Raw genomic sequence first — 21,800 nt, forward strand, 5'->3', positions numbered from 1 at the left:
CGGGGACGGCCCGTTACCTCACTTTAAAAAGGACAATTGTCCACTCCTTAAATATTATAGATTAATTCCTTTTCAGGATATATACTTAAAAATATCAACTATCATTCTGTTTAACAAACTGTCCCAGTGAAGAGTATTTTAACAATCTTTTACCTGTCACATTACTGAGAACATAAAATAAAAGACTTAAGAGTTAGTTTTTGCTTTCTTGGCCTTTGATTGAGTGGACGTGACAGCTGTAGAACAGACAATGTAAACTTACGGTGAATGGAAATTAATAATAGTTATTCAAGATCTATATTCTCTAAATAATGTTAAAAACAATTGAGACAGAAATACTGTTTTAACAGCATCTCTTCTTTTTCTTTTATTTTGTTGACCTAATACCACCCTATATATAAACTGTCATCAAGACAATTTTCTTTTTCTACTTTCGACATAATCAGAAATAGAATCGTGGGGCTGGCCCGGTGGCGCAAGCAGTTAAGTGTGCGCGCTCTGCTACGGCAGCCCGGAGTTGGCTGGTTCAGATCCCGGGCACGCAGTGACGAACCGCTTGGCAAGCCATGCTGTGGCAGCGTCCTGTATGGGGTGGAGGAAGATGGGCACAGATGTTAGCACAGGGCCAGTCTTCCTCAGCAAAAAAAAAAAAGAGGAAGATTGGCAGATGTTAGCACAGGGCTGATCTTCCTCACCAAAAAAAAATAATAATAATAAAATAAAATAAATTAAAAAAAAATAGTGATTTAAAAAAAAAAAAAAGAAATAGAATCGTCCACTGATGTTTCTAAAAAGCAGGATGTATTTAGTGAAACGAAGCAGAAAAACTCTCCCAAACACCCACTCCTACCTGCCATCAAGAATCACCACAATTTACTTGAAATACAGAATTCACTTAACCAGAAGATGGAGAAATCAAAGTCTCATTTTCCACATAAGGAGATCTTGAAAATCCCTTTCAGGTCTAACAATCCAACAAGTCAAAATTTGGTATATTCTGAAAATACTAGGCTCTCCTTTGATTTCTACAAGTGAAGAAAGTAAACGAGATTTTTACTCTATATATAACTTTCAAAAATAAAGATATTTACAACATCCCTATTTGTTTAAACTGGAATGAGTGACTACATTCTTTTCTACCCTCCTAGCACATACAAAAATTATACATTACTTGTGAAAATATACTCTATAACTTGAAAATACTATAAAGGGATGACGTGATTGTCATTTTATACTGCTTAGAAAACTTTCAGTTGGCTTACAAAGTATTAACAGTCAACAGATTTTTGTTCTAAAGATGCAAAATCAACTTGCACATGTTGTGGAACAAGTATTTCAGAGAGATTATAAAAGTGCTTTAGGGACAGCCCCAGTGGCCTAGTGGTTTGGTTCGGCGTGCTCCACTCCAGTGACCAGGGTTCGGTTCCTGGGCACAGATCTATACTACTCGTCTGTCAGTGGCCATGCTGTCACGATGGCTCACATACAAGAAGAGGAAGATTGGCAATAGATGTTAGTTCAGGGCAAATCTTCCTCAGTGGAAAAAAAAGTGCTTTAATTACAACTATTTCTTTAAAACTCAGATATTCTGATTTAGGTAAAATATTACTAGCTTTGCTAGTTTGCAGGACAATGTTATACTCTGAGAGGGACAGATCAGTAAGAATGGAAAGAAAGGATTATAGAAAATTAAATTTCCTAATATGGTAGCAATTCAAACAACAGTGGCACTAAGGAAGCCATAGTTGATACCTGTGCTGGAAAGCATAGCAACTGAAAGCGACATTTCTCAGTAAAAAAAGGATTATCAGAGAAGCTGATCTATTCAAGAGAGAAAATAACACAGAAATGAATAGATTTTTTGTTTTTTACCTAGATCTGCTACAGTTCCTCCTTTAACAGGTGTGTTTTCACTGTCTTTCTTTGGGTTTACTAGAAAGAATAAAAAGGAATCACATTTTAGGGGAAAAGTGCTACGTGTTTTTAAGAAGAAAACACAATAAGAAATGATTAAAAAAATACATGAATCTCACTGCAACTCCACCGTCATTCAGTATTCACCTTCACGTAAAAACCTACTCACCTTCAAAGTAAAAACCTACTCACCTTCATGTAAAAAACGCAAGCCAAGCTAAGAAACATTAAACTTAATGTTAACAGACTACATTCTGTAATTAATTACTCAAGCACCAAGATTTTTTCATCATAAAAGTAAACAATACAAAAATACACAGAGCAAAACCTGAAAAGATCCTTTCAAATCCTTTCACAAAAGTATTTTTCACTACATATTTTGTCCATCTGTTGATTTCCATTTTTGTGCCATTCATTAAGATAGATAAATTGAGGGAGAACTGTTACTTTTTATACATCAATGTGGTCTTTGAAACATACCCTGATTGTTTTAAAATCTTATATAAACGTTATCCATGCTGTGTTTATTCCTTAGCACTCTACTTTTCCTACATAACACAGTACCTGGGTCATCTCTCCATGTAAGTATGTCTAGTTACATTACATTTCTTTCATTTTTAATAGGTCCACTGTGGCCATGGGTGGATCATAAGGTAACTAGCCCTATACTGATGGAAACTTACTTTATTTTCAATTTTTCACTATTCTATAATCAATATTCTTTTATACTTATTTTTATGCATGTATGTAATTATTTAAAATCGACTCTTAAAACTGAATGTACAGGGGCCGGCCCGGTGGCGCAAGCGGTTAAGTGCGCGCGCTCCGCTGCGGCGGCCCGGGGTTCGCTGGTTCGGATCCCGGGCGCGCACCGAAGTACTGCTTGGTAAGCCATGCTGTGGCGGCGTCCCATATAAAGTGGAGGAAGATAGGCACCGATGTTAGCCCAGGGCCGTCTTCCTCAGCAAAAAAAGAGGAGGATTGGCGGATGTTAGCTCAGGGCTGATCTCCTCACAAAAAAAAAAAAAACAAAAAAAAACAAAAAAAAAACTGAATGTACACATTTTTATTTATTTATTTTTTGCCAAGGAAGATTCGCCTGGAGCTAACATCTGTCGTCAATCTTCCTGTTTTTTTGCTTGAGGAAGATTAGCTCTGAGCTAATATCTGTGCCAATCTTCCTCTATTTTGCAGGTGGGTCACCACGACAGCATGGCTGATGAGTGGTATAGGTCCATGCCCAGGATCCAAATCCACAAACTCCGCTGAAGTGGAGTATGCCAAACCTAACCACTACGCCACAAGGCTGGCCTCCACATTTCATTTTATTTATTTATTTATTTTTGTGAGGAAGATCAGCCCTGAGCTAACATCCATGCTAATCCTCCTCTTTTTGCTGAGAAAGACCGGCTCTGAGCTAACATCTATTGTCAATCCTCCTCCTTTTTTTTTTTTTTACCCCAAAGCCCCAGCAGATAGTCGTATGTCATAGTTGCACATCCCTCTAGTTGCTGTATGTGGGAGGCGGCCTCAGCATGGCCGGAGAAGCAGTGTGTTGGTGCATGCCCGGGATCCGAACCCAGGCCGCCAGTCTCAGAGCGTGCGCACTTAACTGCTAAGCCACGGGGCCGGCCCTGGCCGCCACATTTTAAAATTTAATAGATGTAGCCAAATTGTGTTAAGTGACTTCATCAATTTACACTTCCACCAACAGCATCTGCGAGTACCCACTTCCTCAAACCATTTTACTATTTTCTAAGTTTTGAAAATCTGATGGATGAAAACAGTTACTTTAATAATTTACGTATTCTTGGTTAAGTTAGGTTGAGCATCTTTTCACACATTTATTGGTCCTGGATTTTTGATAAAATTACTACATAATATTCTGCTCTTTATGAGGTTTAAGAATCTTGATACATATTTAGGGTTCTAATTCTTTGTTTGTTAAATGAGTAACGAAGATTTTCTCCAAGGCTAATACTTCTTTAAAGTGCATTAGTATTTGGAAGTTTATTTCTACAATTTCGTGTTTTAAATTTAGCACTTTAATCCATCTGAAGTTTAAATTTTTATATATGAGACAAAGAAGAGTACTAAATTTCACCAAAAGTTATTTGTGGAACAGTTTGATCTTGTCCCACTGACTCACATTGCCAAATTTGCAATAAATTAAATTTATAAACAAATACAGATCTATATTTGAACTAGCCATTCTATTTCACTGATGGATTCAGCCATTCCTGCATCGAAACCATATTAATTATTACAGCTTTATATTTTAGACAGTTACTTGTTAGGACTACCAACACATTCATAGCTCTTTTATTTAAAATAAATCTTTTGATTACTTTTGTGAATTTTCTCTTGTATATGTCCTTTAAAATACATTTGTGTGGTTTTTATTGCCCAATTCTGCACAAAACAGTGATTTGTAGAAACACATATAACATATTATAGATGACTGTATTTTTCAATGTTTAAATTCTTAAAAATACAACTAGGGGCCAGCCCCGTGACTTAGTGGTTAAGTGTGTGTGCTCCACTACTGGCGGCCCAGGTTCAGATCCGGGTGTGCACCGACACACCACTTGTCCAGCCATGCTGAGGTGGCGTCCCACATACAGCAACTAAGAAGGATGTGCAACTATGACATACAACTATCTACTGGGGCTTTGGGGAGAAAAAGGGAAAAAAAAAAGGAGGAGGACTGGCAATAGATGTTAGCTCAGAGGCGGTCTTCCTCAGGAAAAAGAGGAGGATTGGCATGGATGTTAGCTCAGGGCCGATCTTCCTCACACACACACAAAAAATAACACAATCATATCGATAATTATGTTAAATTTAGGTGGACTACACACTCCAATTAAAAACAGAAAATGTGAATCCTGGGGGGAAACAAGCCTCAACAATATGCTGTTTAAAAGCGACATGCTTTACATAATTAGAGTGAAAGTAGAAGAATGCAAAAGCAATATAATTTGAAAACATCAAGCACAAGAAAAAAGAATGTACAATATTTAACACTGCTGTACTGAAGTCTTGAGTAAAACTGGGGACTAATAAAAAATGAAAGGTAGAAGTTTTAAAAAGGAGTGTGGTTAGATGGGGCTTTATTATCATCAGAGAACTTAGACTTCAGGACAAGCACTATTACAGTACACAGAGAGACATGACACAAGAGTCAACTCATCAGGAGGACATGATCCTAAATGTATATGCCCTTAAACAGCAGAGCTTGGAGTACACAAAGAAAATACATGAAGAAAAATATTTTAACAGGAATAAAGGGAAAAATAGACAAATCCACAATCACAGTTAAAAGAGTGTAACATCCTCCTCCCAATAAATTGTACATAGATAAGAACTCCACTTTTTCATATGTATATTGATTCTGTTGGGATTTAAAAACCATTAATTTCAAAGCATTACTAAATTCAGAGAACTTTTTGGTCACAGTGTGTTTTCTCAATAAATAGCAAAAGTATACCAAAAGATTGGGAAAGAGGGAATTTCATAAACATTAACCTTAAAAAGGAGAATCTACTCATACTTGAAAAGTTGAGAACTAGGGATGCAGAGCAAGAAATGAATCATCCCACGGCACTGCTAAGAATGATTATATCATGTCTAATACTCCCAGAGTCTAGGCATAAAAATACAAACCATTTTTTGGAAGCACCACTTCCTCTATGTTTGGTACAGGCGTTGGGTCTTCCATGTCCTTGGTAAGATCTTCTTGCTCATCTTCCTCCTTCTGACTTCTGCGCTTCCCATAAAGACTAGCTTGGCTAAAACATACAAGGTATATCAATATAAACAGGACTGATTATACCTACTTAAAGCAAATAATTTCAGAGGCTTTACATTCATTGTCGTTAGAATCTATGCTCAGAATCACCTTAAAAGACAAACAGAAACCAAACAAATTAGATACATTTCCCAAATTACATCTAACCAGCCAAAAGGAAAATAAGTTATTGGGCATAAGAAATGGACATAGAAATCCTACTATACAAATTGCAGACAATATCCTAAAAGGAGCTTAATTAGCGTAACAAAAGAATACTTGCTAAGGAAATATGGCACGTATTTTATCTCAGATTATAAACAATCATTTACATAAGAAATTTTCTCAAAGATATGTACTTTTCCTGGCTCTTTTTATCATCCTAATATCAGGAACTGCAAAGTAAAATCACTTAGGATGGTACTAATTTTTTCTTTTTATAAAAATTGCCAATGCTTTTTCACCACCAATTGAACTAAATCAATATTTACTTTTAAAATTAATACAGGCCAGAAAGCATGTTAGGGTTCAAACAAGAATGGAAGGATTCCTTACCTTGAGGAATTACAGGGGATACAGGACAGAAATCATTACCCACCTCATATAATGTGATGTGTACCAACACAGAGAAATCAATAAAAGCACCAAGAAAATACAGCTCAGAGAAAGAGCTGGTCAAGATTGAAGGTGAGAGTTAAGCTGAACCTTGGGAACTGTAACAATTCACAAAAAAGTAGGCCATTTTTCAGGATAGTGAGTAAATGCATATGCACAAGAAAATAAAATAACTTATTTTGGGAAGAACTGGGTAGTAATCTAGAGTATATTGACAAGTGAGTGGAAATGGAAAAACAGCTGACTGAAACACATGAGGGACCAACCAGCCTGAGTCCTCACACTGCTGAGAGAATGCTCAAAGTTATCTTCTAAGAGGGACAATGTATTGCTATAGGTTAGAATAAGGTATATAGGATAAAATTTTTTTTAAGTAAAAACTACATGACAGTTTTTTAAAAGCCTATGAACCTAAAGGTGGCAGGGAGATAAAATACTTAAAAAATGAAGAAAAGATGCAGGGAAAATGAATAAAACAAATGTTAGGAAAACAGATTTCAACATGTTTTGGTTAAATACAGGATTCTAAGGGGAAACAAAATGTGCAAACTCCCGCTCATTAGAAGGTAGATGTATCTATTAAAGGACACACATTACATTTACTTTGGGAAACTCAATTTGGTGGGTTTTACACTTAGAGTAGAGGCTAAATGCCACCCACCATGTGAGCCTCCGGGACATCACATCTTGGTTCAGTGACCGTTAGTGTCCTGGCACCCCATCTTAGCCCTTAAGTGGGAAGAGCAGCACATCGATTTCAGGCCTAGGAACATTTGGAAAAGCTGTCATGGCTTCCTTCGCAAAGATCTCAGGTAGCTCTGAAATCTCCTAACGTCAACGTAAGATTCAGATTAGAAATTTTAGAAAAAAAGTTACCCTCAATAATACCTAAAGAAAAATCTATTTTTGCAGTTTTAATTTTTACATCACAATACACATGCATGACAAAATCTTTTTATGGGCTGTGACTGCCTCATTAATATTACTTATAAAACTAAGAGTTTTTTAACTTCCCTAAAAGCTTCTATGCATGGTTAAGAATGCTTCATATAATCCTACCTTTCAAGAAATAATGATTCAAGCCATGTTTTGGGCATAGAAATGCAAACTTGGTTGGAGAAGAAAATCAGTAAAAGCAAGCTGATGGAGAGAAGATGCCAAGTAGATCTTTACAGTCCAGTCAACAACCAGAAATTTAACAAATTTACTATCACATGAAAAAAATAAATTCTGCAAATAGTCATTTTCTGAGACTAAACTATAACCTCTGTGAAACTGCATAAAAAACATTTTGAGGGGCCGGCCCGGTGGCACAAGTGGTTAAAGTGCACACGCTCCGCTGCGGCGGCCCGGAGTTCGCCGGTTTGGATCCTGGGTGCACACCAACGCACCACTTGTCAAGCCATGCTGTGGCGGCGTCCCATATAAAGTGGAGGAAGATGGGATGTTAGCCCTGGATGTTAGCCCAGGGTCAGTCTTCCTCAGGAAAAAGAGGAGGATTGGCAGATGTGAGCTCAGGGCTGATCTTCCTCACAAAAAACAAACAAACAAAAAAACATTTTGAGCTAGACAACCCCAAAATTAAGTATCTACTTAATATATAGTAATAAATTACTAAGTACTACCTGCCATTTATTGAGTGTCTACTTCAAGCCAGGCACTATGCAAGAGCTTTAAAGTATCACTTAATCCCCACAACAACCTATTCAATAGAAACCAAAAACCCCACTCAAGCAAGATTCACTAAGTACAAATGTAACCCACTGAACAAGGCATCACGCTGTTGCGCTCTGCAGAACATGAAACAGACATAGGTTCCTCTCCTCTGTAAGTCATTTTGACCACAAATGGGACAGGTGGTAAAATCAGAGAAAGAGACACTAACTATGGTGAATATAATTTCTTAAATTTCTTACATCAGTCATGCTTCTCAATATATACTTAGATACAGAAAAAAGATTGTATTCAGGGTACCTCTGTATAAATACGAGATGCCCACCAGATAACATCTCACAACCAGACAAGATATCAAAGCAAAGACTTCCAACCAGGTGCAAGTGAGACTTCCTTTCAGCAAAATTTCCAATGTAAATGTAAAAATCTGGAAAGTCCTTTGGAGTTTGTTTTAATGCCTTTTAAATCATGTTGCAGTTCTTACCCTTTCTTCCCACTCTTTTTCCGGGATTCTGTGGGTGTGGGAGGTGGAGGGGAAGGCGAATGTTTCCTCTTTCGAGCATTAGCTGATGCTTTTCTATCTCTTCTCTCTGGACTTCTGACTGGCTAGGAAGAAGTAAATGGAAATAAATATCAGCCAGCTTTGCTGACTCCTCAGTTTCTACAAACTCTTGTCCAAAGGTGAGTTTTCACAAACAAAGATAACACCAAACCTACTAGCTCAGAGCAAATGAAAGGCACACCATTAAGCATCCTGGACCACCAGTAGTGAAGTGACTCCCCCTAACTTTTCAAGTGATGCACCACCAATGGAAATATCAGAACCATCCACAGGTATTCAAGCTATGCTAAAAAACAGACATGCCCAAACCCTGCACAACTAAAAACTGCTCCTGTTCACATTCTGTGCTTCCAGGTGGGAAAAGCATTTTCAGTAACTACTGGAAAAATATAAAATACATGCTATTAAATTAATGAAATACAAAGACTAGCTGAATGATCTTGTGAAAATGTACCAGAAACTACTCCTAATTCATCAGTAAAAGGAATATAAGGGCTAACTTCATGACATAAAATATGTTAAATAAGACTGTAATTTATGATTTAAAAGTCAACCTATACAAGTAAAACTATCCCTATTTATAGATGACATGATCATATATATAGATAACCCTAAGGAATCCACAAAAAAACTATTAAAGCTAATAAATGAGTTAAGCAGAGTTGCAGGATACACATCAATAAAAGTCAACCTGTGGGTGATAACTACCAATTTAATGAAATAGACCATAATATAGAAAAAAAAAACCCACCTAAAATCATCCAACTATTGTTATCTGAGGTGCAAAAAAATATTAGAGATTAAAACATCAATAAACACTCATTTTCTCTGGTACCTCCTACCCCTTACAACTATCTATTTCCTTTCAGTAGCTCTGTAGCATCAAATTGGGAATCGGAGTCATCTTACAGGCCTACAAGAAGTTTTAAAGAAAATCTAAACTACACACACCTTTGATTTTATAGTAAGTCTGAAGTTAAATTTTTAAATAAGGATATTAAATTAAATTTTTATATAATCCCTCTAAACATAAGTGAATAAATAAATAAATGAAACCATCTAAATCTGAACAGGGGTAGATATGAACAGACAAGTTTAATAATGTGATGTGGAAATGAGAATATTCCTAATGACAGAAAAAAAACTTGGTTTGAAACGCATTAAGGGAAAACAAATATATAAGCATATCAGCAGAGGAAGACTGAAATAAAAAATTTTTAAAGTTAAATTCCAAAGTAAATAGGGGCAAACTTAAAAGGATATGAAAAAAGACCTAGTTTTAAAATATTTTTCTTAAAAGTAAAGAATACACAGAGTTTGACAAAGAGGTTTAGTAAGAAGGTCTCAGGGCTGAAACTAGGTATGAAAGAACTGTACTTTCTAAGTTAATGGATAAAAGTACATCTGTCTCAAACACTTTTCAAAAACTAAAGTACAAAACAAAGAGCAAAAATTTTAAGTGTCCCCAGTGAAAAGGACTTTAGAATCACAGGTCTCTATCTAAAGCTGTCAGAATCCAACACTAACACATCCAAGCCTTCTTCTGAGTCTCAGGGCTTCCTCTAGTGACACATCTACCTCACAAGTTGTGACTTATAAGAAATCACAGATATTTAAGTGGCTGGGATTCTTAAAGGATTAAGGAGTATTAAATGTCAAGTCGTCCCACCTCAAAAAAGGACTGAATTACAACTCAGAGACCTTTAAGGCTTATACTTTGTACTAGCTACTATATGTGCATTAACAAAGCTACTAAAAAATACTAAAACAAAATGAGTTTTCCCTTGGAAAACAAACAGCTAAGTTAACTTATCCTGTGATGATCTCTGGTTCACAAAATTAAAACTCATATCTAAAGAACAAAATCAGCTGTACCACTGTCATACTACATGGGCCACTTTAAATCTTAATGACCCTTTATGGGGGATGCCACTTCCTGAAATAGTTGTTACAGCCATTTAGAAACTTTTACACACATTTGATGGCTGATGCACCTTGGTTTGTTTGCTAGAGTTTATTCATGAAGATGTGATAACATTCAGGCCAAGAAAGAAGAAACACCAAGAGGAGAAAGATGGTGCCAAATCAAATACCTCTTCGTTCTTTGTTGAAATTCGCTGACGAAAACTCACAGGTTTCCTGTTCTCATCCACCTCATAATCCTCCTCATTCATCCATTCATTGAAAACATCAGTGTCCAAAATCCATTTCACATGAACCTAAAACCAAATCAAAGCATGAATATCTACATAAATAATAATATCATTAGGACTTTTAAAGTATTCAAAATGAAAGAAGCTGATTTACTACTCCAAAGCCTCAACTGCATATAACAGTTTAAAAACAAGATTATTAATGACATGTGAGTGGCAACTTAACCATTTCTAATTTTCATTCCATGTTTTTACTGAGGAAATGGGAAGAAAGCATTACTGGTTTTATGTAGACTGAGGTTTTGATAACTAAGACCCTTAAATTAGACAATCACGTCATCTTTTCCCTTACTTCAATTTTATTTAGTTATAATTGAAAAATAAAATTTGTAAGATATTTAGGGTATATATGGTGGTGATTTGATATACGTACACATTGTGAAAGGATTCCTCCATCTAGTTAATTAACACATCCATCACTTCACATATTTATCTTTTCGAGTGTGTGAGAGAACATTTAAGTTCTCTCAGCAAATTTGAATTATACAATACAGTGTTATCAACTATAGTCAACGTGTTTACATTAGATTCTCAAACCTAATTCATCTTATATCTGAAAGTTGGCACCCTTTTTCCAACCTTTCACTATTTCCCCCACCCCCTAGTCCCTGGCAACTACTTTTCTACTCTCTGTTTCCAGGAGTTTGACCTCTTTTTTTTTTAGATTCCACATATAAGTGATAAGTCAGTATTTGTCTTATTTCACTAATCATAGCATCTTTATTTTCATGAAATCACTGATAGAAACAATTAACAGCAAAAGGCCAAAGTCACTGCTTTAGACATGAAGGATGTCTCTAGTTTTAGGCATTCAACAACATTCTAAGTAATGATGAAAGAAGACATTTACACAGACCTATCACCTAGCTCCATCAAAAACACATGGTGCTCTATGGAGACCTTTCACAAATAGCCAAGGTTTGGGTGGGGTGGAGAAATGAGAGTCAGATTCAGGGTTCTTTCCAGTCTTTTACAAGGCCACTTCTCTTGCTTTTTTGTTAACGTTTCTGAGTAAGAATTAATAAAATGATGGGTTTTCTGGATGTTGTATACATATAGATATAGATAGATATTTAAACCACAGATCTAGCCTATATAATATTCCTCTTTATCCAACAGTATTTCTCAAGGGGAGCACAATTAGAACTGGTGACTAGACAGTTCTTCCCTGTGTGGGACTGTGTTCACATCTCAAATCATGGGGATGCGGGGTGGGGTCTTGGTTGCAATTAACATGTCTGATCAAGAACCATTAAAATACTATCATGAGAGCAAAGAGAGCAGCAACTACAACTATGAAATCTTCCTAGAAGTAAAAACAAGATATAACATGGCAATCACTAGGAGACATTATGGACTTTCTAATAAAAATATTTTGTCCATCTAAGCTCCTCATTGCCCCCCCGTTTTCTTTAATAAAAAGGAAGGGTTAAAAAATTGGCTGTTCAGGATAATGCCTGCATCACATATTGATTTAAGAATGACATCCATCTGACTATATGCCTCTTCACCCCCCAAAACTAGTGTGACACAGTAACACACACAAACACAAAAGTAATACCCTGTCAAAGAGAATATAAGACTTTAAATGATATAACCTGAAAAGACACCTGTTTGTATGAATTATGGGAAGGGGGTATAAATAGAGCATGAGAGAAACCTCAAGCTAATTATAGAAAGAAATCTATTTAAAGGTATGACTACGTTAAAGAAAAGGGTAAATTAACTCAGTAATGTTTTAGAAAATGTATGTCACAGCATTTCAAAACATAATAGTGTTTTCCAAAGTGTTGAAAAGTGTGTACATATTACAAAAGTAGAGCTGAATATTCACATTGTACATTCTTTACTACCCAGAAAACTTTAACAGAAATGTCTTGAGGAAGTATGTTAGGGGAGTACGGACAGCAAACAACTATTTCTGCAGGCACAGTGATGAACACCTTACATATAATATGAATCTCATTCAATCCTCTTAAGCATGGTAAAGCAACGCAGGTGTTAGTCTCTCCAGTTCTCCAAATCAGCGAACTGGGGCACAGAGTAGCAGCAAGCTGTCCAGTTACCTACCTAGCTAGAGGAAAGCTTGGATTTGCACTGAGTTCTTTTCTTTTGAGGAAGATCTGCCCTGAGCTAACATCTGCCAATCCTCCTCTTTTTTTGTTGAGGAAGACTGGCCCTGGGCTAACATCTGTGCCCATTTTCCTCCACTTTATATGGGACGCCACCCACAGCATGGCTTGAAAAGCGGTGCATCGGTGCGTGCCCGGGATCTGAACCCAGGATCTGAACCAGCGAACCCTGGCCGTCACAGCGGAGCGCAGGCACTTAACCACTTGCGCCACCGGGCTGGCCCCTGCACTGAGTTCTTTACAAGCTCTTAAATCACTATGCTCTATTATCTTTCTCATAAAAATACCTTAGGGTCAGAATAATACAGTAATAGGTTATGTGGCCTTGGGCAAAATTATCTAACTTCTGAAACCCAGTTTCCTTACCAATAAAATGATATCATCATAAACTCTATTATCAATCCCAGTCCTAAACTTCTGACACTATGATAATCAACACAATATGTTTCTAAAAATCCTTTTGTAGTACTTTACAATATTATATGGCTCACCAGTAATATAGTTTATTCCTTTAATCAACATTTTTTTTCCAAGTAACAACTTACTCTGTTTGACTGACAGATGTAGAACATACTCCATCTGACTACACACAAAGATATATCTGTTTGAAACTGGTAGGCCATCTTGGAGGCTGAGTAATTCCGACGTTAGAGAACACAGTTCATATTTTTTCAAGTTTTCAATGAAGAAATGGTTTGGATGTAATTCCTCCATTACATTTAAAGGTAATTAATTTTTAATTTTGTTGTTTTTGTTTTTTTGAATCACCGAAGGTAATGGGGCAATATATACAGCACGAATTGGTAAACTTTTCCTTAGGGGTCTTAGGGTAAATATTTTAGGCTTGCAAGCCACATGGTCTCTGTCCCAGATACTCAACTCCACTGCTAGAGCATAAAAGCAGCCACAGACAATATGTAAACGAATGGGTTTGGTGGTGATCTAATAAAGTTTTATGTACAAAAACTGGTGGCTATAATTTGATAATCCTTGTAAAAAGGAAAAGTAGTTTTATCCAACTGACACTCTACATGTGAGATTTAAGGGAGAAAAATTTCTCCAAAAACATATCTTAATTACTATATGATCATTCTAAGATGATCAGGGAAGTGTAAAGAAAATTATACAACTTTACTGTAATATATAAAAGACCTAAATAAACTGGAAGGTAAATCACATCTGCAGATTGACAGACTCAGAATTGTAAAAATATCAGTTTTCTCTAAATTGTTCTCAAGATTAAATTTAATTCCAACCAAAATCCCAATGAGTTTGTTTTACATGATTTTAAAATTTATACAGAAGAGCAAAGACCCAAGACCCAAGAGACCCTGTAAGAAGAAAAAAGTGAGAGTACTCAAGTCAGGACAAATTAACTAATAAAACTTTATAATAGAGTCCATAAACAAATCACGACACATTAAAAATTTACTTTTGACAGAAATGGCATGGATCAGTGGGGAGAGGAATCCACCTTCAATATTTTTCTACCTTGAAAGGATAGTTGATCTAGCACCACAGGAGGAAAAATTTTAACTGTATGAAAGACAAAACTAAAGAACTTTTAAAGATGATGTAAGAGAATACCACGATGACCTCAGGATTGGAAAACAAAAAGGCAAGCTACTGGGAAAACATATTTTTAACTCATACAACTGATGATGGTTAGTATGTAGAATACCTAAAGAACACCTACAAATAAACAAAAAGATAATGCAATGGAAAAAAGAGCAAAAGATGGAAACAAGCACTTCACAGAAGAAGAAACACCAAAGGTCACAGAACTCATAAAAAGATGATAAAGCTATTTAGTAATAAGAGAAATACAAGTTAAAACCATAACAAAATATCACTTCACATCCACTAGATAGACAAATACTACAAAGTCAGAAAATACCACGCATTGGCCAGGATATGGAGCATCCAGAAAACTCATATTCTCCTGGCAAAATAAATTTTTACCACCATCTGGAAACAATATGGCATTGTTTAGAAAAGATGAATTTTGCATTCCCTGTGACCTAGCAATTCCATTCTGAACATACATAAAAAGACATTCAAGAAGGTTCACATGGTGGTTACCAGAGGGGAAGGGGGGAGGGAGGAGTGTGAAAGGGATAATTCGGTGCATGTGTGTGGTGATGGGTTGTAATTAGTATTTTGTGGTGAACATGTAATCTATGCAGAAATAGAAGTACAATGATGTACACCTGAAATTTTTACAATGTTATAAACCAATGTTACTGCAATAAACAAAAAATTTAAAAAAAAAAAACAAGGTTCGCAGAAGCATTTTTCATGATACCCTGAAGTAGAAACAACCACACACTCACCTACATTACAATGGAGATACTGTAACATATTCATACAGATTACTTATACTACTATATACTATGGATGAAATCTCAGGAACACAATGCTGAACAAAAAAGCAAGTCATGAAAGAATATAATATGATTCTATTGATGATAAAAGTTTTGTAAACATTAAAATTAAAAGAGTTGTGCAGTTATACATATATATGCGGTAAAACTATAGTGAAAGGTAAGCTGAACATTTAGAATAATGGTTAACTCAGAGTGGGCAGGGCACAGGATGAACAGATGGAATGCTTCAAAATTAATGGTTAATGTTCCTCTTTACTCAGAGTGGTAAATACACAGGTGTTTGTTTAATTGTGATCCATTTTTATTACCCATATTTAATAAATATCAATATCCACAATTTAGTTTTTTAGATTAAGTGCTATCTTTGTGATAGCAATCAAATTTCCGTTAGAACAACAAAACAAAACATGGGCATTGTTTTATAAAATAATACAGAAAACGAAAAGAAAGAATTTCAGTTCAAATTTTCTGACTAAAGACACCTGGTTAGCTCTTTTTCCCAAGGTTTTGGTGATAAGATCTTCAAGCATTAAAAAGTATTATACTAAGGTTGTAAGTAAAATAAAAATACAGGAACAAGAAGAAAAATAAAGTATAAACATTTGACTTTTAAAGAAGAGCATATGCATTTATTTTTAAAATGGATAATTGTGATAGATAATGCTGCATACAAATCACAACGGTATTTAGATTTCATGGGCTATATTAAGAAAAAGCATTTAAATATGACAGGAGTCCACATAGCAACTATTTAAATTTCTAATGAAAAATTTTATATGTCAACTGAAAGTAAAAGGGAGTAGTTCTTAATTTTATTTTCTTAGATACGTGATCAACAAAGTTTGAAAACCACTGATTTAAGATATTTGTAATTGCTTTTATTGGTGATGGGGCATTTTTTAGCTGTAGAATTTCTTTTCAAAAGCCATTCTATTTTCCTAAAAACAAGACCAAAAAATTGCTATCAGTCACCCCATTCCTTACTGGCATTTGCCATCCCAATAAATTAAACCCAGGAATCATGGATAGAGTAGATGTAAAAGTCACAGAAATGTCACTCAAGGGGACATTTCCCACACTGGCCCTCTAAAAGAGGGTACGGCACTTATTTGTAACCCAGAAGCCAACTTTATATGGAGAAAAAAGTAATGGTTAAAAAAAATTCTGTAGTTTGCATATTAAGTAAAAATTTGGCCTTTCTTTGTTAGAAATAAATTTAAAATTTCCCCATTGAAAAATCTAGCATCTGAGTTTAAACAGACTTTTCTTAATAGCAGGAACAGGTACTGAGGCTTTTAGGATTACCTATAAAATGAGATAATACTTTTATGACAGGAACATTATAAAAATCAAGACAAAATAGATATTCTTTAATCTATAAAATATAAACGTATGTGTGTGGGTATATGTGGCAGAGCAATATTCCTAAGTAAAGGAGATTCCATATGGGATTAGTTTTAAGTAGTAGCAGCCTAAAACGTTTAATGGAGAAAAGGAGAGAGAAGGATAGATTTTTACTTAGCAGCTAAAAATGAAAAATTAGATATACAATATTAATAAAATATATTTAACTCATCTACATATAGAAACCTAGTATATAGTAAAGGTGGTATCCCATATCACTGAGGCAAAAGTGGCCTTTCTAATAAATGGATACATAATGTATCCATTTATACACAATTGGATAGCCATTTGGAAAAGACACAATGAGATCCATTCCTTTTATCACAGAAGAATAAACTCAAAATAGATTAGTGATCTATATGTAAAAAGTGAAACTATACAAGTACTAGAAGAAAATAGTGGCTAATTCCTCAACAACCTGAGGCAAAGAAAGGCTTTACTAACTCTGACTAAAATCTTGATGCATTCAAAGGTAAAGATGAAGAAATTCGACTATATAAAAATAATAAACTTTGGTGTGGCAAAAAAACCCACCATAACTATAGTAAAAAATATAACTAAATATTTGCAATATACATCTCATATTGCATTCTCAACATTTAACATTCTCAACATTTAAAGAACTTCTAAAATTCTAGGAGACAAAAGAAAAAACCTTACAGAAAAAATGAGAAAAAGATATATACACAGGTCACAAAAAACATAACAACTCTTGCAAACATAAAAAGATGTTCAACTTCACTCACAAAAAGAGAAATACAAATTAAAATTAACAGAGATAATATTCCTCACGTTATCAGGATTGGCAAAAGTTCAAAAGCTTGACAATATACACTCTGTTGGTGAGGCTATGAGGCAAGAGACACTCTCACTTCATTGCTTACAAGAATGCAAAAATGGTACAAACTCCCATGGGAGAGGCACGAATCCAACAAAACTATACTTTCATTTACTCTTCCACTCAGCAACCCTAATTCTAGAAATTTACCTTAACAATACACCTTAAACAATATGAAAATACATATGGCACAAGGTTATTTATCGCAGCTTTGTCTGTAATTCCAAAATAATGCCAACTACCCAAATTTCGAAGCGCAAGGACCTGGAGGAATAAATTACAGTGTATATACGTAATGGAGGATTGTGCCAGTTTGAACACCAAGGATTTCTAGGAAAGATTATTAAGTGGAAAAAGCAAAGTATACAAGAGAGAAATAAAAAAACATGCAAACACCTGCATCCTTTGACAAAAGGATACACAGAAAGCATAAACCAGAAAATAATAAGTTTGTTCTACAAGGAATGAGGGGAAGGACATAGAAGGAATCTATGAGGAAGTATACATTTTTTGGGAAGCATGTTACAACTCTACATACTCAAAATATAAAATTAAATCAACTTGATTGGGAAGAGGGAGAGGAAACACTAAAACCGAAAATAAACTGAAAGAAATAAACCCAACTGTACTTCAAATAAGTAACAACCTCACTGAAGTGGGGGGGAAGAGTTCATCCGAGTAACTCATGAACACACTATCTGCAATATACCCTCAGGCTTGGGCAGGGCAAGAGGGAGACCCACAAACATATCTTGTACTCTTTTAGTATTTTTGTGTGGGTGTGTGTGAGGAAGATCGGCTCTGAGCTAACATCTGCCAATCCTCCTCATTTTGCTGAGGAAGACTGGCCCTGAGCTAACATCCACGCCCATCTTCCTCCACTTTATATGGGACGCTGCCACAGCATGGCTTGCCAAGCGGTGTGTCAGTGCGCACCCAGGATCCGAACCGGTGAACCCCAGGCCGCCGCAGCGGAGCACGCGCACTTAACCACTTTGCACCACTGGGCCGGCCCCTCTCTTTTAGTATTTTTGTTTATTATAGTGGTATGGGCAATGCAATTCTGAAACTAAATGGTATGTATTTCTAAAATATATATGTGTGCATATGAATATGTTTGTGTTTATATATACATAATAGCTATATTTCTTATTTCTCTCAGCACAAAGAGCCTAGAAGCAAAGACACTTCAGTAGCAATGAGCATACCTCTATCCAGACTTGGTCTCTAATACCTTTTCCTACCAAAAGGAATGAGAGCTCCTCAGAGAAACAGCTGAATTCTAGGTATGAGGAATGGAAGGCACAAGAAGAGCCTGGAACATCCTGCTAAGCCCTCAAGGAGGTACTCAAGAATGATGAGTGCTTGTCACAAGGATGCACAAGGCAGTTTGGAGGTGCTCCTATTAGCCAAATATGAAACTATTTCAGCACCAAAATAATTAAGTAATGAATTACTGACCACTGAAAAATTAAAACACGAATCCATACTAACAACAAATAGATGAATAAGTAAGTAAATGAGGGGAAAGGAAGGGCTCCTGCTTATGGGAGAACTCTGAAAGCCAACTGGTAAATGTGGAGGGAGGGCTGGAGTGGAAAATTGTCGCTGCACAACCATCAAAGACTGGTTTAGGCATGGACTATAAATGGATGCTAAATCTGGGCAACACAGGGAGGATTCTGATGAGAAGCAGAATATCTCCATGGTCTAAAAGAATCTCTCACAGATTGCCTATAAGTTGCAAGTTGGGGGAAAAAAGTAACTATACAGCGGAGCCATCAGAGTTCACCTTAACTGGGTGATTAATATCACCAATGAGGAGCAGATGGACACGGCATGCCTCCCACGGCATGATGCCCTGAAAAGCACACAATGTCACTTATGCAGTATTCTGACTAGAATGCATATGAGAATTAACCATGAGAAAAGATGAGAAATTCCAAATGAGAAATATGTTTTTGAAATCCAAAAACATCACAAAAGGCAAGGAAACACTGTGGTAATGTTCCAGGTTAAAGGAAACTAGAGACATGACATATGAATTCAATAGCTGATATTAGACAGGATTCTGTAATGAAGAGAAAAATGCTACAAAAACCTTATTGGATGAAGTGGCAAAACTGGAATAAGGACACAATATTACAGTATTGTGTCAATGCTAAATTTACTGAATTTTATAACTGTACTCTGCTTATATAGGAGAATTTCTTATTCTTAGGAAACACACATTTTTTTTTTTATAATTTTATTTATTCATTTATTTTTTCCCCCAAAGCCCCAGTAGATAGTTGTATGTCAGCTGCACATCCTTCTAGTTGCTGTATGTGGGACGCGGCCTCAGCATGGCCGGAGAAGCGGTGCGTCGGTGCGCGCCCGGGATCCAAACCCAGGCCGCCAGCAGCGCAGCGCACGCACTTAACCGCTAAGCCACGGGGCCGGCCCATAAGAAAACATACGCTTTTACTTAGGAGTAAAGGCCCATGATATATGCATCTGTATCTCAAATGGTTCGGGAAAAAAAGTATATGTATATGTATATGTATAAACACACAGAGTATAAATGATACATCAAAAAGGGAGTAAAATGTTAACAAGAGGCAAATTTGAATAAATAGTGAACAGCGGGGCCAGCCTGGTGGCATCGTGGTTAAGGTTGCGTGCTCTGCTTCGGCGACCCAGGGTTCACGGGTTCAGATCCTGGGCAGGGACCTATATACCGCTCACCAAGCCATGCTGTGGCGGCATCCCACATACAAAATAGAGAAGACTGGCACTGATGTTAGCTCAAGGCCAATCTTCCTTACCAAAAAAAAAAGTGTACAGGTATGACATATACTACTCTTATGCTTGCAACTTTTCTGTAAGATTGAAATTATTTCCAAATAAAAAGGTTTTTTTTTATAAAGACTAACTTTTGTTGATCTCATTTTCTTAATATGGAACCTGAAGCTCAAAAGCAAAGTCCTTCTGAAGGTCATACAATTAGAAATAGGTTGAACCAGGTCTAAAATCTAATAAATTGACTCAATTTAAGTGCTCATTATACTATGTAAAACAGTCAATAAAAATCATGTATAATGGTGACCGCTCACAGAAAGGACCAGAGCTAAAGCTGATTCCAGCACTGGGATAGGGAAATTACAAAAAAAGTTTAGAACATCTTTTTGTCCCAGAAAGTAGGAAGTATGCAAAAATGGATCAAATAATGCCAAAATGTCACAGGAGGCAGCTCAGTTCCCAGTGGCCAAATTTTCGACAATTCATCAAAATGAAGAATGGTAGTGATATCACTGCTCCACAAGTGCATACTAATACTACAGACATATGTAAAAGGAGAAGGGAAAGTTTATCCCCACTGCAAAATGCCAACTATAAGGAAAGATGAAATGGATAGAGTTAGAAAAGCACCAGTAATAACTATTTCAGTCAAGCAGCAATTATTAATGGATGAGCAAACTTCGGGATACAAATTTAACAAAGAAAAAAATAGTTACATGGTCTCAAAGTATGTCCCTATAAAATATTTTTAATTTCAATGAGAAAAATGGTAATGTTACAGTGGGAAAACCAGGCAGATAGTACCTTAACAAATGATCAAACTGACTATCAGCCATAATGGGGAAAATGGACAATATGTGCCTCCTGATGTGACACACTAAAAAGGACACAATATTAATTAAGCAGTATTGCAACCAAAAATGCATAGCTACTGAATGTAATAATGAAGAAATACACAAACTCAAATTCAGAGACACTCTAAAAAAAAACTGGCCTATACATTTCAAATTGCCAATGTCATGAAAGAAGAAGAATGGCTGAAAGTTCTAGATTAAAGTAGACTAAAGAGATCTGACACCTAAATGCAGTGTGTGATCTTCAATTAGATACTGGATCAGAGAAAAAACTTAGTATAAAATTTACTATATCATTGGGACAACTGGTGAAAATGAACTATAGGCCCTGTATCAGGTGATAATATTGTTTCAAAAATTAATTTCCTGAAAGAATTAACAACAGGGGAATCTGGAAGGAGTATAAAGTAGTACTTCATTTAGTATTATTCTTGCAACTTCCAAAACTATTTCCACACTAAACGTTGAAAAAGAAAAGAGTTGTTGCATGGACTCTTAGCATCACAACAGAAATGATCAGTAAAATAAGTCTATCATAATAAAAGCCATGCAGGGCCTGCTTCCAGCCTTACTAAATGACACCATCAATGATGTTCAACTCCACTCCTCCGCTCTCAACTATCTCAAACCACAATCTAA

General features: G+C 36.0%; 1 protein-coding gene across 2 annotated transcripts in view; it reads right to left on the minus strand.

The window, feature by feature from the left end:
* Positions 1 to 21,800, minus strand: part of SMARCC1 (SWI/SNF related, matrix associated, actin dependent regulator of chromatin subfamily c member 1) — a 177,264-nt gene that overhangs the window by 107,447 nt on the left and 48,017 nt on the right. For both annotated transcript variants that reach the window (XM_058557364.1, XM_058557354.1), the window contains exons 9-12: positions 10,646 to 10,771; positions 8,475 to 8,596; positions 5,578 to 5,702; positions 1,873 to 1,932 (exon numbers count right to left, since the gene is read on the minus strand). In XM_058557364.1, the coding sequence (XP_058413347.1) occupies positions 1,873 to 1,932; positions 5,578 to 5,702; positions 8,475 to 8,596; positions 10,646 to 10,771 (433 nt within the window). The remainder of the gene's footprint in view (positions 1 to 1,872; positions 1,933 to 5,577; positions 5,703 to 8,474; positions 8,597 to 10,645; positions 10,772 to 21,800) is intronic.

The sequence above is a fragment of the Diceros bicornis genome, chromosome 2 (assembly GCF_020826845.1).
Source record: "Diceros bicornis minor isolate mBicDic1 chromosome 2, mDicBic1.mat.cur, whole genome shotgun sequence".
Taxonomy (NCBI): domain Eukaryota; kingdom Metazoa; phylum Chordata; class Mammalia; order Perissodactyla; family Rhinocerotidae; genus Diceros; species Diceros bicornis.